At 38.2% G+C, this 16,856-nt stretch overlaps 1 protein-coding gene across 1 annotated transcript in view; it reads right to left on the bottom strand.

Moving 5' to 3' along the window:
* The window catches only part of LAMA2 (laminin subunit alpha 2), a 472,106-nt gene that overhangs the window by 113,246 nt on the left and 342,004 nt on the right, over positions 1 to 16,856 (bottom strand). Inside the window, exons 33-34 of the mRNA XM_070417672.1 lie at positions 7,165 to 7,307; positions 3,891 to 3,989 (exon numbers count right to left, since the gene is read on the bottom strand). Coding sequence (XP_070273773.1) covers positions 3,891 to 3,989; positions 7,165 to 7,307 — 242 coding nt within the window. The remainder of the gene's footprint in view (positions 1 to 3,890; positions 3,990 to 7,164; positions 7,308 to 16,856) is intronic.

Raw genomic sequence — 16,856 nt, 5'->3', positions numbered from 1 at the left:
ACTCCCCAGGGAACCATCGGTCCATTCTCTGGAAAATACTGGGGGAAGGGACTGGACAAAAGGCAAGGTGAGGGGCATGCACAGTAAAGTTGGGGTGACATAGGGAAGGTGCTTGCTGCCAATCAAAGTGGGAATAAAGATAATGGGGTAGGGGCTAGGCCACTATAAGCCCATGAAAATTCGGGGATACATAATCTCAAAACAGAGAAGTCGGTTCTCTTGGCTCTCTGGTTCTTTTGGCTTTGCTCCTGCCTGTGTTCCCTCCATAGACATGTGGCCTTGAGGACCCCACATGCAATTAACTGATGGACTGCAGTGGGGAACATAAGCTAAGCTAGACTGAAGCTAGATTAGACTGTGCAGACATGGAATGGAAACTGAACTGCACCTTTAATCCTAGCTCTACTGAAGACACAGCTACGCTTCTATGATGGGGTGAAGGGAAATAGGAGCTTGGAAACTAGGGTTTAATTCCATGCAAATAAAAACCACTCATTCTCCCGGGTGAGTTTCAGAAAATTATTTTTCTCGTGATATCACAAGAAGCCCACTCACACCAGCAACCGGTGGGTACAAGGAGAGATCCCCACCAATTACAGAGACATGAAAAAACATGAAGGAACCTTAAACGTAATATTACTAAGAGAAAGAAGTCAATCCAAAAAGGCTACAAACTGTATAACTTCCACTATACTCCAGTCAAGGCAAAACTGTAGAGACAGTAAAAAGATCAGTGGTTGCCAGGGGTTAGGGAGGAGGGAGGAATGAACAGGTGGAGAACCGAGGTTTTTGAGGTCAGTGAAACTACTCTACCAGTATGATACTGTAATGGTGAAGACATGTTACTGAACATTTTTCAAAACCCCTAGAATGTACAGCATCAAGAGCAAACACTAAAGTAAACTATGGACTTTGAGTTGATGATGATTTGTTAACATAGGTTCATCTGTTGTAACAATTGTGTGACTCTGGTGAGGGATGTTAGTAAGGAGGAGTCTATGCTTGTGTAGGGGCGGGGGTATATGGGAACTTTTGGTATTTTACAATCAATTTTTCTTTGAATCTTAAACTTCTCTATAATATAATGTCTATTTTTAAAAATGTAGAATGGGAGAGTCTGCTGGAAAGATGCAAGGATGAAGGTTAAGACATAATGAAGATCTGATTCTCCTAGCGAAATGTTTCTTGTGTCTCTACACTGAGATAATTAGAGCGAATCAGCTCAATGAGGACAATGAGGTGTCAGTTTTGCTTATACCTCTATCCCCAGCATCTGTCATACTGTCTTAGTGTCTAGAACAGTGGTAGGCAAACTGCGGCTCGCGAGCCACATGCGGCTCTTTGACCCCTTGAGTGTGACTCTTCCTAAGCCTTAGGAGTACCCTAATTAAGTTAATAACAATGTACCTACCTAGATAGTTTAAGTTTTAAAAATTTGGCTCTCAAAAGAAATTTCAATCGTTGTACTGTTGATATTTGGCTCTGTTGACTAATGAGTTTGTCGACTATTGGTCTAGATTAGAACATGGTAGACTCCCAATAAGTATTCATTCAATGAATGAATAAAATGCTACCTGTTCCATGGAATTTTCCCTAGTTACCTTTATCAAGATTAAGTTATTTCATATGTATGTATTTCTCAGGTACATCTCTTTATTTTATTTCAACTTTTATTGTATATTTACTTGCAGTTGTTCCACACATCTAAATGCTTTTGCACACAACACACACATACAACACTGCAAGCTCCTTGAAGAAAGAGGCCGAGCCTCATTTGTATCTTTCATCTGCCAACACCTAGCTTGGCTTTGCATGTGGTGAACATTCATACTGTATGTGCTTGTTGAATTGAGTTTACTCTGCTTATGATCTGTTTAAAATTTCTTATTTAGTTGTGTTCACATAGCAAATACAAAATCATCAAACATTAAATTAATATGAGATAAATATACTCATCACCCTAATTAATGTCTAACTACATTTGGCAAGAAACTCTCTTTTGTATTTGCACATTCCACATTGCTGGTATGAGATTATGAAAAAGCATTTCATGTGCTATTTGTAACATCAGGGCCCTGGTTTAGCATCTTTTGTTTAGAAGATTTTTTGGTTAGAAGCCCATTTGATTTCTCTGTGGAAATTTTTCTAAACCAGCATCAGGTGAGGTGGAAACAGTACTGGGCCAGTGGGAAGCTGGGTACTGGGCCTACTTAGGTCCCTGTCACACCGTTGTGAAATGAGACTATTGCAACTAACCTTCTTATGAGTACCTGGAGAGGAGAAAAGGGAAGGCCAAATATTGTAGACATGCCATTATGCAGCATTGACAGGAAGCTGCAGTTTAACACTCCCCAGGAAGCCACCAGTCCACTCCCCATAGAGAGGAGAATACACACATGCACAGTAACTTCTGGGTGAATAGGAAAGGTACTTGTCTGTTAGTCACACCTGGGAACAGATCACTGGCCAGAGTAGGCATGGCCACTGCAAGCATGGGAAGATTTGAGGTATTTAAACCCCTGAACAAAGAAGCTCTTATTCTTTTGCCCTCTTGGCTCCTGGCTTTCTTATTGTAGGGGGCACACTCTCTTGGCTCTGCTGCATTCACCCACATGGCTCAGAGCCATGTGGACGCCACACAATGGACTGATGGACTGCAACTAGCCTAATGCTAAACTGAACCCAACTCCACCAGGAAAGAACACTTTGGATGCTGGCTTTGCTCCTAGCTCTGCTGAATCCCCAGCTGCACATCTTCCAGGACTGGGTTAAGGGAAATGGGACTTTGGGAACCCAGGGATGTAATCCCATGTAAATAGAAATCACTCATCCTCCCATGCAAGTCTTGGAAAATCCTTTTTCTAGAGATACTAGAGGACGGATGCACGAAATTCTGCAAGGGGCTCTGCCCCTAGCCGCCGCGGCAGCCTCTGCCTTGGACTCTGCCTCGCCCCCATCCTCTGCGGCTTGGTCCAGAAAAACGTCCAGTCTAATTAGCATATTACACTTTTATTATTATAGAGGATTGTAAGGACCCCACCCTTAGCACCCAGTGGGGAAGAGGACGTCCACTTCCACTGATAACACCTGGGTTTAGAGAACTGTATACATGACCATTAATAATTCACTTCCCTGTACGGCCTGAGGTATGTCTTCTTTAAAAAAATGGACTAAATAATCTGTAACAACCTTCTTGCACCAATATCCTTTGTCATTTAACGTTTGTAGGTCATCAAACTGGATCCCTAAATTACAGGCCAGTTTTCCTGTTCATGCATTTTTCTGGCCACAAGATGGCGAACTTTATGTTGTTTTACTCATTCTCTACAAGCAAAAAGAACTTTAGCCCTCTCGCAGTTTTGAGTCTGATAAAAGCAACATGGACTTTACATTCTGATTCTAAAAGATGTCTTAAATGCTTTGAATTTTCACAATAAAGAAGATTTTCCTTTTGTGTGGGAATACTGATCTAGACTGCATTTCTATACAAATGCAAAAATCCCATGAGGAGATCAAAGAGGCTACAAGTATTTTCATTTGTTTTTCTTTTTTCCTTACATAGGCAAAGACAGTGCTTTTGAAATTCAGAATTGATAAAGAAAAAAAGAACTTTACCATGGAATCTACTAGATAGAGTTTTCAAGATAATACTGCCATTCTGGTATTTTTAGCTATTGCTCTTGACACTTCACAAGTATCCCAACTTTTTGTGTGCTACTGGGTTCTCAGGTTTTATTTGAGACAAAAGTAACAATTCAAAAGTACATATATTTCATGCACCAAAATGGGAATTCAGAAGAACAAGATTTGCATTTCAGAACTTTGAAGTAATTTTCCTTGATTGACATGATCTATCTGTTTTAAGAAGATTTAGGATTTTGCCAACTTACCCTGTTCAGAAGCTCATTCATTTCTGTCACCAGTGTATTCAGATTGCCCTCTGCCAACTGAATGAGCCTCTCTGGCGCCCTCTGAGGTGAGAGCAAGTGCTGAAAAAGATTTCATTTATTTACACATTTTAGTAAGTGCTTTTCCAGTGATCATGAGTTTGAACATTTAACAGAACATTTCCCTTTATATACAAAAAACAGCCTTCTCACCTTCGAAGCAAAGAGAAAGAAACTATTTCAATTGAGCATGTATATGTGTAGAATATTCTGGCAAATACTACAAATTGAAGTAATTTACTGAGAAATTACTATGTTTCAGGCTTTTTTGTTGTTGTTCCCTTCACTTAATTCTTATGCCAGTTCTATGATGTAAGTGTTATTTCATTTTGTGTAGGAGGAAGCTGTAGTTTGAAGAGAGTTAAAAACTTACACAAGATCACATAGCCAGTAAAGGGGAGAGTCAAGATGAAGGCTGAATTTTTAAAGCTCACATTTCAATCAACCAAGAATCCATTTACAGGTTAAAAAGGGGACGGGAGTCCTTGACCGAGGGAACTGACCAGCCACTGACGAACTGGCCTGACCTGAGTGTTGATAGGAGCTGGCCTGGCTCTCACAACAAGGCCATTTTCTTCTCCCATTGAACATAATCAATCTCATAGGATGCTAACGTTACACAGGGGCACTCTGTGACAGTGATGAATGAAACAAAATAAGACCACTCCATAACCTTGTCTAAGCACAGACAAAACCGTGGTCTCTCTACAGACCACAGAAGTACCCAGATCCCACTTTCTGGCTGACGTGAGTAACCATTGCCTCCTTCCTGATCAGAGCTTTAGCCTCCCTTTGTTCTTCCCTTCTTCTAGATAAGATTCATTAGAATACTCAAGTATGGGATTACTCCCACTTCCTAATAACCCCCAATCCAGCACAAAATTCTACTTCCTTGAACCTGCCCCAAATTGCCTGGCACAAACCCTAGTATACTAATAATTAAATAATACTAAGTTATTTCTAATGCCTTCTTATTGAGATACCACAAATTCCCTATGGTGTGCAGTATCCCTTGTTGCAAAGAATTAGTAAGCCCAGGTTTGGACCATAAAATGTGCATTTCGGGTAGTCTCTGGCTGGACTCCAGGGAGCATTAACGCAGTTAAAGGAACCAAACAAAGACGGTAAATAACTTGCTTAAGGTTTAAAAATATCAAAATGGGATCCCAAGTATCCAGATAATAAGTGGATTATGGAAGAAGAACTCAAACACAGAATCAAGAAAGATTGGAATTTAAGGAAAATCAAGGTCATTTTGACCAACACCCAGCCTTAAGGAAGTAGCTAACTAAATCCCCTGGCTTAGATCATGGCTGCAAATTAAGATTCTTCATAGGGCCCTTTAGTACTTCATCCATGGCTTAAGTATTATTTTTTAAAAATTATGTATTTGCTTTTCTAGTTTAATGTTCTTTGTATTCACTCCATGTATAAGAAAAATAACTGGTGAGCATCTTCTCTATTAAAACTCTTCCCATTTCCTGAATACTGGGCCACCAAGGTAAACTCAGATGCCTCTGCCTGGCTTTCAAGGTTGTCTGTCCTTTATATCAACGTGCCCCACTCAAGACTTAAGCATTATCTTTTATTGGTAGGCCTGACTTCTAATGTCTATTTGACAGGCTTTGCTAATTCACACTGCCTCTGCTTATGTGGCTCTCTCAAATTAGGTGGCAAGAGTTTGTATGGGCCTGGGGTCAGGGTGACCTCACCTATGGTGGAATGAGTTCCCCCAAGTGAGTTATTTTCTCTCTGAGATTTGCAAAGGTGGCTTCCTTCTCACAGGCACTAAAGTAATGCAGCCTCCATTCAAATCCAAGCTCTATGCCTACTGGCCATGTGACCTTGGGTCTCACATGTAACTTAGTTATTCTTGCTATCATTGTTATTGGTTCCTTCTTCTGGAAAACAGGGATAATAACATTTACCTTAAAGGCCATGATCTAAATTGAAAAACACATTCCCTAAAAGAGACTCTGCCAGTGCCTACTAAATTAATCTTACATTTTTCCCTCCAGTCCTCACCAATATTCCTCTGCCTATTAAAATTATGTCTATGCTTCATTTTCCAACATAAATTACACTCTCATTAATAATGCATTCCCTGGTTACTCTGAATCTTACCCATTTTGCCAATCTTGTAGTCTATTGTATTTTAAATTTTTATTAAGCACATGTTAATTATGTACTTTTGCTAATTGTTTCATTATATTGGTTAATTATTTTTTTTAAAACCATAGACTCTAAGCTTCTTGAGAACATTATAGGAGTCATGAAACCCCCAGGGAACCAAGTGCAGTACTGGGCACTGCAGAATTTCTCAAAAAATATCTGATAATTGACCAAACGTGTATATGTAGTCCCCTTTCATTCATCTTTTTTCATCAGATGAACCTCAATTTCCTTAACATTTTATTTCTTCTATTCCATTAAATACTGAAAGTTTTAATGATGTTTTAGAATAGTGTTTTTCAAATTAGTTCTTATTGAAGTACTTTCAAAGGTCTACCTGTTCTCTAGCACAAAGTTTTAATCTTATGTTTTCATTTTGATATGAAACTGAAATGTAAGGATTTCTGGAACCCAGGCTGGGCACCTGAGAGATGAAGGACCACTTGACCTCAGTACCTACATGTGCATGCATGGTCAATCATATGGCAGACTGAGCACATAAACCATTCAGACTTGTCAAGTGATGCCAAGTGCCATTTTAGGACCCCATGCAAGGGGCTCTCCAGTTCAAATTGTGGGAAGGTGGGAGGGAGCCGTGGCTACTGCATGATGTGTGCCGATGTGGAAGCAGTCCGCATGATCTTATTGCCTGCAGCAACTTGCTTTTAGTAAAAATTATCTGTTATTTTATATTAATGCTTTTAATTTGAATTTTATTGGCTTTTGAGGCTTTTGTAAGAATTAGTGTGTTTTGATTTTATGGAGCTATAAGTACAAGGCGTTCATACCTGATTTTATGTTTGCACATATTTAAGAAACATAATAAAAGTAATTTAAGCCAAACACTGGGGGAACATGCACCTCTTTTCCTTAACAGTAATTTGTATATTCTAGTTCTCAGGTTTGAAAAACACTGGTTAAGACAGCTTCTGCATGTCCCTAACAGCTGCTTGCCTTGATTCAGGTAATGGAAAGAACATTTACCAATTATATCGAGGCTTCTGTCATCTTTTCCCTGGCTCTTGCTGATCCCACTCCAACCTACCTTTAGTTCCTGGGTCCTATTTTCCAGATCGTACAGCATCTTATATGGAGCAGGCAGTGGGCCCGTGAGGTTGATGCTCGTGGCCATCTGCTCCAGACGAGCCAAGTCGCCGAGAAGGAGGCCCGTGCATTCATCGCCACAAACTGCAAAAGGGAAGCAATGGAGACGATTTACTTCTGCGAAGTGTCACAGGCAGATGTTCTAAGATTTCAGCTCTGAAATATGTTATGGCCCAAGTATAATTCTGTGAAAGATGATGCTACTCATCTCAGATAATTAACACTTTCAAATGAATGACTGTTGAAAAAAGATAAAAAGAACAACAAATGAGCAAACATACCTGCTGCCCAGAAACTGATAGAAACTGAGGAACCAAATGGATTTTGAGGAAGACAAGTGCATTGCAGAAGCATTAAAGGAGAAGTAAGATTTGAAATATGGCATTATAATGCCCCAGAAATTTCCACAAGAACAATCTAGAGAAAACCTGTAACGAGGGAATAAAAATGCTTGCAAATGTATGAGACGCTACATTAGACTTCACTGTGGAGTATCTATAGCAATTGGGTCTCCACATGCTTCATGTATTACATATCCAAAAACTGTATAAATTTCTAGCTTGACATATATTGAGAAGATTTTTTTAAATGCAAAAGAATTTTTCTTTTTATAATTTCCACTTCCCCTCATAATGATACTTATTTACCTATTTACTTTTTTTTTTGCCAACCCTTTCTCTTCATCTTTCAGCACATTACTGCCCATGATCAGATGCAGCCCCACAAATATCTACTTTGATGATCAACCTAATGCAGTCTGGTAGATAAATAATTGTTAAGGGACAGAAAAATTATTTTATAAGTACCAAGAGTGCTAATGTTCTGCTCATAATGTTTTCAATGATTAGAAAGGGGGACTATTCAAATTTGGTGGTTGTGGAACGAGCCTAGTGGTTGAGTTGGTGGAGAGAAAAAATAGATTGTTTCTTCATTATCAAATTAATCTCTTAAAAATAGTATAATTTCTAAAACTAAAATATATTGATTCTTCTGGAGGATTTAAAAATATACATATTCAGTTTCAACATAGTTCAAAAAATTTATTTTACTCTTCACCTGCCATATTCATATTCTACATTCATGTAAAGAATTATAATTTCTAACATATATTCTATAGATAGAAGTGTCAAAACTACACAAATGTTAGATGAGAGAAAAATACATAGTAGATAATATGGATAGTTGGAGCAGCTTTGGATCATGCCCAAAACTGTCAAGAATTCAATTAGTTCTCTAAACAGCACTCCCCTGAGCTGCCTAATGGAGAGAAAACCATTAACGGAAGCTTGTAAACAAAGAGAAGCAGTACAGAGGGTGATTTTTTTTGATAGTACAGCAGTTAGAGGTGAGTTACAATACCCCTTCTTAGGGATTAAACTGCCCCAGCAGGGCTTTCAATAAATGACATCCTCACAGGTGACACCGTATGTGCGGAGCATCACCAGCAAGGACTTTGCAAGCTCCTGGGGCCTTGCAAGCAAGGGGCATTGGAGGCAGGAGCTGAAGTCTGGAATGAGGGCTGCACCTCTTCCCCTTCTAACCAGAATGAAAGAGAATTTGCTCTGCATGGGAAGTGAGTGAAAGGAAGAGAGCACTGTGGCTTTACACTCTCAGGTCAATGCAAGTGCTTGAGAACCCTCAACAGACCTGTCTTCATGAAACAATTATACAAACACAACCTGGAACACCATTAGGTACCAAGTTGACTTTGTCTAAAAACCAGGACACAGTCTGGTTCTCAAACTGAAGTGGGTCTCAGCAACATCTGAAAGACCTTCTGAAATCACGAAAGGCTGGACCACACCTCAGGATTTCTTATTCAAGGTGAATGAATCACCTGGTTTCTGATTCTCCGAGGGAGAATGTGCTTTTCTAACAAGCTCGCAGGTGACTACTGACACTTCTGATCCATGCACCACACTTGCAGGAGCAACCCGGTCAGCAGTATTGGCGTCACCATGGAAATTATTACAAATGGATCATCTTGGACCCAGCCTGGGTCTGGTGCATCAGAATCTGCATTTTAGAAGCAGGCCCATGTGATCTGTGCATGCTGATGCTTGAAAAGCACTGCTGTAGGTCAGTGGTTCTCAAGTTGGGCTGCACATTTGAGTGATCTGAGGATTGATAAAATAGGTAAACCCCCTTCTCACCTTTGGAGAATCTGATTTGATGGGTCTGTGGCAAGGCCCAGGCATCTGTATTTTTAAAAGATTCCAGATGATTCTATCATGCTGCCAGTGTTTAGAACCACTGAACCAGGTGACAAACTTTTGGGGTGTTCACTCTAATCCTAGAGGGAGCAAGGATTTGGAAGACATCATCTTGCCTGCTGCCTCCTCTACCTAGAACACTTCTCCCTCCATCTCCCTCTACGTGGCTCTTGGATATTTAGGTCAAGAGCTCAGGAGTTACTTCCTCAGAGGGGAAGGCCATGATGACTCTGCGATTACTGTCCCTACCAATCCTACAGCATTCCCTTTGTCTTGTTACCTTAACACTCATGTGTGTGGGGGCCATCTTACTACTTTATTTATTGTTTCTCCCTCACTAGAGGAGGGACCTTCATTACTTTTGATCATAGCACCTAGGGAATGGTCTTCCATATAGTAAACAATTAATAAATAGTTCTTTACTAATTTCATTGTGAAAGAAGAGCAGGCAATATTTTAGGGAATACCACCAGGGAGTTAGAAGAAAAGAATTGAGAAAGGGAGAAGGAGAGTAGGAGGGAGAGAGAGGCCAAATAGGAAATATCTGAAAGTGAGAACATAATGATCAGTGATAGGAAATAGGGAATCACACAGATATGTGAGTAACAGGAGAATAGGATAAGAACATGGTTAGAGAGATTAAAAGGCAGAGACTGACTGCTGTCAGTGAGGTGACTGTTAAAATATCTTCATGAGGTGATTCAGTTATGACCCAGAAAAGAGTTATTGGAATGGAGGGATGGAGGGGAAGCAAAGAGATACAAAACATTATCAAGAAAGAAACAACAAAGAAGGGTTACTGAACAGATAAAGATGATGCTCATTTTTGGGGAGCAGTAAAAATGACAATTTCTTTGCTGCTCCTCTGACTAAGAGGTAGAGTCTATTTGCCTCCCTTGAATCTGGGTTGGCTCTATGACTCACTCTGACTCACAGTGTGTGACTCCAGAGCCTCAGCGACAAGGGGCTTTGCACTTTCTATATCCACATTCTCGGCTCCCTGCTGCCTTGTCAACAATCCCAGATTAGCCTCCTTGAGGAAGAGAGGCAACTTGATCTTGAGAAAGGCAGGCCAAACCCCTCCAGCTGAGGCCCCATCATGTGAATGAGGCCATCTGGGACTCCCATCTGGGACTCCTAAGGCATGACAACAAAAGAACTATCCAATGGAGCCCAACTCAAATTGCCAACTATAGAATCTGAGGATATACACAGTGTTATTTAGGCTATTGGATTTTGGAGTGGCAGTGTAGAGAATTGACAACCCTTCCCAAATTTTGTACGTATGATCTAGAGCAGGGGTCCTCAAATTACGGCCCGCGGGCCACATGCGGCCCGCCTAAAACATTTATCCGGCCCGTCGGGTGTTTTTGCCCCCGCTGTGTGCAGAGGAATTTGTTCATAGTTTTTTTTTAAACTATAGTCCGGCCCTCCAACAGTCTGAGGGACAGTGAACTGGCCCCCTGTTTAAAAAGTTTGAGGACCCCTGATCTAGAGTCTAAATTCAGAACAGAAACTAAAAAGTATTAGTTACAAACCCTAATTATATTAAAAGTTCTGAAGAATATGAAAAGTCCTTTCCCACTGAGTCTAAATTCATCATTGTTTTAAAAGTCCCAGTTAACTTCTAGTGAAGATGTATTTTGGGCAGATATTCCCGGGAGGTAAGTAAGCAAATGCTCTTTTTTCAATTTCAAGATCTTAAAAGATACTTGATATTATAATATCTCACCATGCTTTTTAGGACCCTGTGTTCTTCAGAAATCTTTTGCTAGTTCATTTTCTAATTTATCATAATTTATAACCTACCTATTTCCAAGAGGGATTTGAGTCAGCTCATTGATAATGGTATGGCTAGAGGCTCCTTACTGATGGTTCCAAAATTTTCCAGGGAAAAGTTTTCTCAGTTTTTATTTCATACAAGAAGAAATCAGGGACTGTAATGCAGAACTAGATCTGATTTACTGTAATATATTATAGAGTAAATTGGTGAAAGAGAATGCCAAGAGGCATAATGAATGCTAATTTTTCTCTCATTGATTCTACCCCCTGCCCATCTGTTTTGGTTTCTCATCTTCAGTTGTGAAATGAAAATGTATTTAATTGCTCTTTCAAGGACTCATACATTCCATTTTATGTCTCTGTGTCCAAAGGTCTATTATTATCCCATGTCTTATGGTCTCTGCACTTGCTTTTTGGGGAGCAAAGCGCAAGCACATTTCCATCAGTGAAGGGTAAGTTTTATATATGCTCCAAGTCTTATTCTAACATCTGTCCAAAGGGGTCAGAAAGACTTATGAACACGACAGCCACAGGGATTTTTTCAAAGCTTCTGGATAAGTCTAGTGCAGTTATAAGATAAACACATGGAGAAATGTGCCCTTTACATAATGATTTGCTATTTTGTTCTTACACAAAATATTTTACTTACACCACAAGCTACTTTTATTTGCCCTCAAAAAGTCTGAAATGTCTGGCAACAAACACTGGAAATGGGATGTAAATGAAAACCACATTTAATTCTCTATGATAGGGAAGATTTGAAGAGTGTATAGAGACATGGAATATTCACATTTGTAAAAGAGCATATTTTCATAAGGGTGCAATAACTGTTCAATGTAAATTAACACCCATTTAACAATCAGGACCCCCGAATGCCCCCCCAAACAAACATCTTTAAACCATTCTCCTCCTGAGCAATAGAAATTAGATTTATAAAGTGAGATCCTTCCTAAAATGCATGGGAGCAAAAGCAAATATTTCAAAACTATGATTATATTTTACATGACTAAATGTTTCTGAGACTTTGCCTATAAAAGTGTCAGGATAAATTTGTATCTAATATTAACAAATGCAGTACTAAATTCAGACCGTTATAGCTGGGCACATGGAAGGGGGAAATCATGCTGCTGATATTACCCATCTTTCTGTTAGCAATTAGTACAAAATACTACACTTCTACCAGAGTCCCCCATGCATAATAAGTACTGGCTTACTGTCACAAAAATTCACATGCTACATCCAATCCAAAGAAACTGAAATGAGTGCACTGAGTACTTTTGAAAAGGCCAAACCTATTAACCAATTTTAGTCAAATATACATAATTTGTCTGCTCTAATCAAGTAGGGATAAGATGAGTAAATATACATTTCCAACAAAAGATAAAATTTGTGTTAATATTCATATTTTAAACTCTTCCACATTAAGGGCATTGATAGTTTGTTGAATATGATTTATATTTCTATCTTTTCCCTTTCAAAAAGAAACCTTTAGATTAGTATGAATGTAGAGCTTATTATTATATATAAATAAACAGCTTCTAAAATAAAAAAATTGGTTTTAAACTGATTGTTATTTCTTTGAATAGAGAGAAATGTATTTTGTAAGCTTTAGGTGAGGCTGATGAATTTGTTCATGTACCAAGTTATGACATATGTATAATATAAATTTGTGTGGTTTAATTTTATATAAACATTATTTAATATCTATGTTAAACAATATTCTGTACATAAATACATACAGAAAACAAGTTCAATATGGTTCTAGTATGTTGTAAGTTTTCAGAAAAATAGAAACTTTGGTAATACTATAAATAATAATGGGGAAGCAGCTTCTATATTCACTACATGGAAGACAATATGTTGTGTCTTGTCATCATTATCTAATGTTAATAGCAATTTTATGAAGTACTACCAATGTCTTCATTGTAAAGATGAGAAAAATAGTCACAATCAGGGTATTTATGAATCTACAAATATAAACTTGAAGAGGTGAGAAATGTAAGGCAGTCATAAAAGAGGTTTTCAGTGACTTGAAGAATCTAGAATTAGAGATAATTAAAGAAAATCAAAATTCAGCCTAACCTAAACATTTCATCAGAGACTGATGGGCTGCATAGAATATTATGCTTTTGAAAAAAATGATCAAATAATAACCATGAGATAATAATGTTTAGAATTTTTTGAGCATCTATTATGCTTAGATACTTTACATACATGTATGCAGTATTTTATTTCCATTTTATAGATTATTAAATGAGGTTTAGGAACGTTAGGTCATGTCACACAATGTCTACATGGCCTGCCAGGCTTCAAGCCAACTAGAGCCTTCAAACAGCATGTTTCCTCACATCAGAAAAGGAGATGATCACACTATCTTACTTATAAGATTGCTTCTGACTTTAAAATCATGTAATTCTATTGTTCTGTGAGGCCAATAAACTTCTTGCATCTAGCAGAGTGAAAAATGTAATCAAATGAAGTTTACTCTTGCCTGGCACGCATGGCTCAGTGGTTGAGTATCGACCTATGAACTAGGAAGTCACAGTTCAATTCCTGGTCAGAGCATATGCCCGGGCTGTGGGCTCCATTCCCAGTGTGGGGCATGCAGGAGGCAGCTGATCAATGATTCTCTCTCATCATTGATGTTTCTATCTCTCTCTCCCTCTCCCTCTCTGAAATTAATAAAAATATATTTTAAAATATACATATATATTAAAAAATGGAGTTTACTCTTAAAGTAAAGTCTGACTGAAAATAAAGGAAGTTGTGATCATCCTCCTCTATATGACAATTCAATCACACAACTCCTTAAGTCCATTAATAGAACAGCTTTCTCAATGCGTTAGACAAACCGTTGAGTCTAATCGCTAATAACCAGGAAAATCATCTAGATTCAGAGTATTTGCTCTTCTACAATGTTGTTAGCCTGGACCTATGCTAAGGAGGTTGACAATAAGAAACTTAAAACATCTTTTACTGCCGAAACCGGTTTGGCTCAGTGGATAGAGCGTCGGCCTGTGGACTGAAAGGTCCCAGGTTCGATTCTGGTCAAGGGCATGTACCTTGGTTGTGGGCACATCCCCAGTAGGACATGTGCAGGAGGCAGCTGATCAATGTTTCTCTCTCATCGATGTTTCTAACTCTCTATCTCTCTCCCTTCATCTCTGTAAAAAATCAATAAAATATATTTTTTAAATAAACCCCATCTTTTACTGACAAAACAAATGCAGAGAAGGTACAAACAGGGTGAACAGAAGCTGCTTTTATAGCTTCTCTGATGCCTGGATTTGAACAATACACAGGGTTTTGAGTTGTAGCAAAAGTGATTAGACATAGTGGCCTTTGACTAGGAACTAGTACTTGGGGATTAAGTGGGGACAAAGGAAGATTGGCATTTAAGGGGCCAGGACAGAGGGTGGTCACATGTCCAAAGCATAGCTCACTAAGTAGCATCTGGAGATCAGATGATGTTTTTTGTCATTTTTTATTATAGGAAATGCCATTTTCTTTAAATGATGAACCACATTCCATTATTTTGCTCCTGTTCTCATATATATGAACAATAACTGCCATTATAAGAGTACAGCACTGTTTAATGATAATATATAAGGGTCTGCATTATTGTAATAAGATCACTGGTGGCAACTGGCTATTAATAATGATAATCTTTACTGTGTCTCTGCAGATTAGTATCAAGTTTGGATAAAACCTCAGGATTCACCAAGTGGCTGGAAGGTGCTATTTTACAGAGTTTTGTTTTGTTGTGTTTTTTTTTTTAATCCTCACCCGAGAACATTTTTTCCATTGATTTTTAGAGAGAGTGGGAGGGAAAGGGAAATACCAATGTGAGAGAGACACATTCTCACATCAATTGGTTGCCTCCCACATGGCCCCAAACAGGGCCGGGAGCCTGCAACCGAGGTACATGTCCTTGACCGGGATCGAACCCAGGACCCTTCAGTCCTCAGGACAACGCTCTATCCACAGAGCCAAACCGGCTAGGACTTTTAAATAGAGTTTTTACAGGTGCCTTACCACATTTAGCTAGGTTTACCTTAGATTTCAGGTAAAAAAACACGCCATGATTGCTTTTGCAACATTAGAAAGCAAAACAATATCTTAAATATTATATTTGAGATGATTATACATAAAAAAGCTGATATATTCCTAATATTTCATATACAATGAATAAAATAGAAAGCACCAATTTGGTATTTATAAAATGCTATTTTAGGCACTCTTTATGGAATAACATCTTGCCAACAACTACTAATTTTAATTTCTGTTCTCTAAGAGAGCAATGTATTTTACTATGCCACTCATAACCTATTTTAAACATCTTGTGAGTTCTGTGTTAATTACTGGTCTGCAGAAAACAGGACATGAACAAAGCCAAGTTTTGTGTTTCACAATATAAAACTTTAGCATTAAGTAAATAATAGCTTGCTCATTTTCCAATTTCAGAGAGGCAGGCAGTTGTCCTCATTTTAGAAAATGATATGTAAATTATGAATTAGAGTTGAAAGAGGAGATTGGATTAATATTAACCTAACTTACTAGGAAGAAGTCCTGATTCTGGAAATTGAATAATCTCTATTCAGAAATCACCAACATGCATAGGAAGTTCACACTGGAGAGCTCTTTCAAATTATTCCTTTTAGAAAACAATGAAAGGCATTGAAGGGAATGTGAGCACCAGCTATTGTATCTTTTCACCTGCCTAGAAGGTAGGACTTCACTTAACAATATCTGATGAGTAAGGTTTTGTCATCACTACCGTATTGACATCATATATATATTTAAATTTTTCATTTTTTAGTCCATTTTATCTTTATTCTTCATTGAGGTAACATGGGCTCTAAGCTCAGAACCAGCTTCTCTCAGAAGACATTTCTCTAATTAGAAAAATATTTCCTTGCCTGAACCAGGCTACCTCCATCCTCTCCCACCCCTGGGCCTCAGAAAGTTCCTCTGTAATCACATGCTGCAAAACAGGCCCTGCAGGTAAAATGTGCCAGGTGAATCCATTCTTTGGTGTCCTGCTCTAATCTAGCTAATGGATAGAGAAAGATATTAAAAAGTATTACAAAGAGAACTGAGGATAAATCAGAGTTATGTCCTCACTTGTGTCTTGTTTTATTATCTCATTTCAAAACTAGAACCATAACTGAGATCTGGGAAAGGCCAACATATTAGAATCATGGCATATTTTTGCACAATAGGAGAAATTGTATAAGATGAGAAAAAAATATCTGAACTCTATGTAGCATTGCCTATAGTTAAGCTAATGCAGGGGTAAAGATAACACATTCCTAGAAGTAAATGGAAATCACTATTTAAGAGCAGAATAAGGAAAATCTATATATCATTTATAAAGTGAAAATATTTTTATAAGTATTTTATAAAAATAAGAGAAATGTACTTATTTGTAAAATACTTGTAAAGACTTTAGAAAAGGCATCTAGATATTTAAAAAACCCTCCAGAAGAATATTAAAATTTTTCTGGACATAGCAACTGAATTGAATGTCATGTATAGCATTTCCCTATGGGACAAAAATAGTGCAAATGAACATTATCAGGCTGGTATAACTTCATAATTGGAAAGTTGGCACTTTATTATTTTCATATGGGCCACT

This window comes from Myotis yumanensis, unplaced genomic scaffold (assembly GCF_028538775.1).
Source record: "Myotis yumanensis isolate MYYU_CA2020_CCGP unplaced genomic scaffold, mMyoYum1.0.hap1 SCAF_6, whole genome shotgun sequence".
In the NCBI taxonomy this organism is placed as follows: domain Eukaryota; kingdom Metazoa; phylum Chordata; class Mammalia; order Chiroptera; family Vespertilionidae; genus Myotis; species Myotis yumanensis.
The sequence above is the reverse complement of the archived record's forward strand: the minus strand, read 5'-3'. Positions and strand labels throughout refer to the sequence as shown.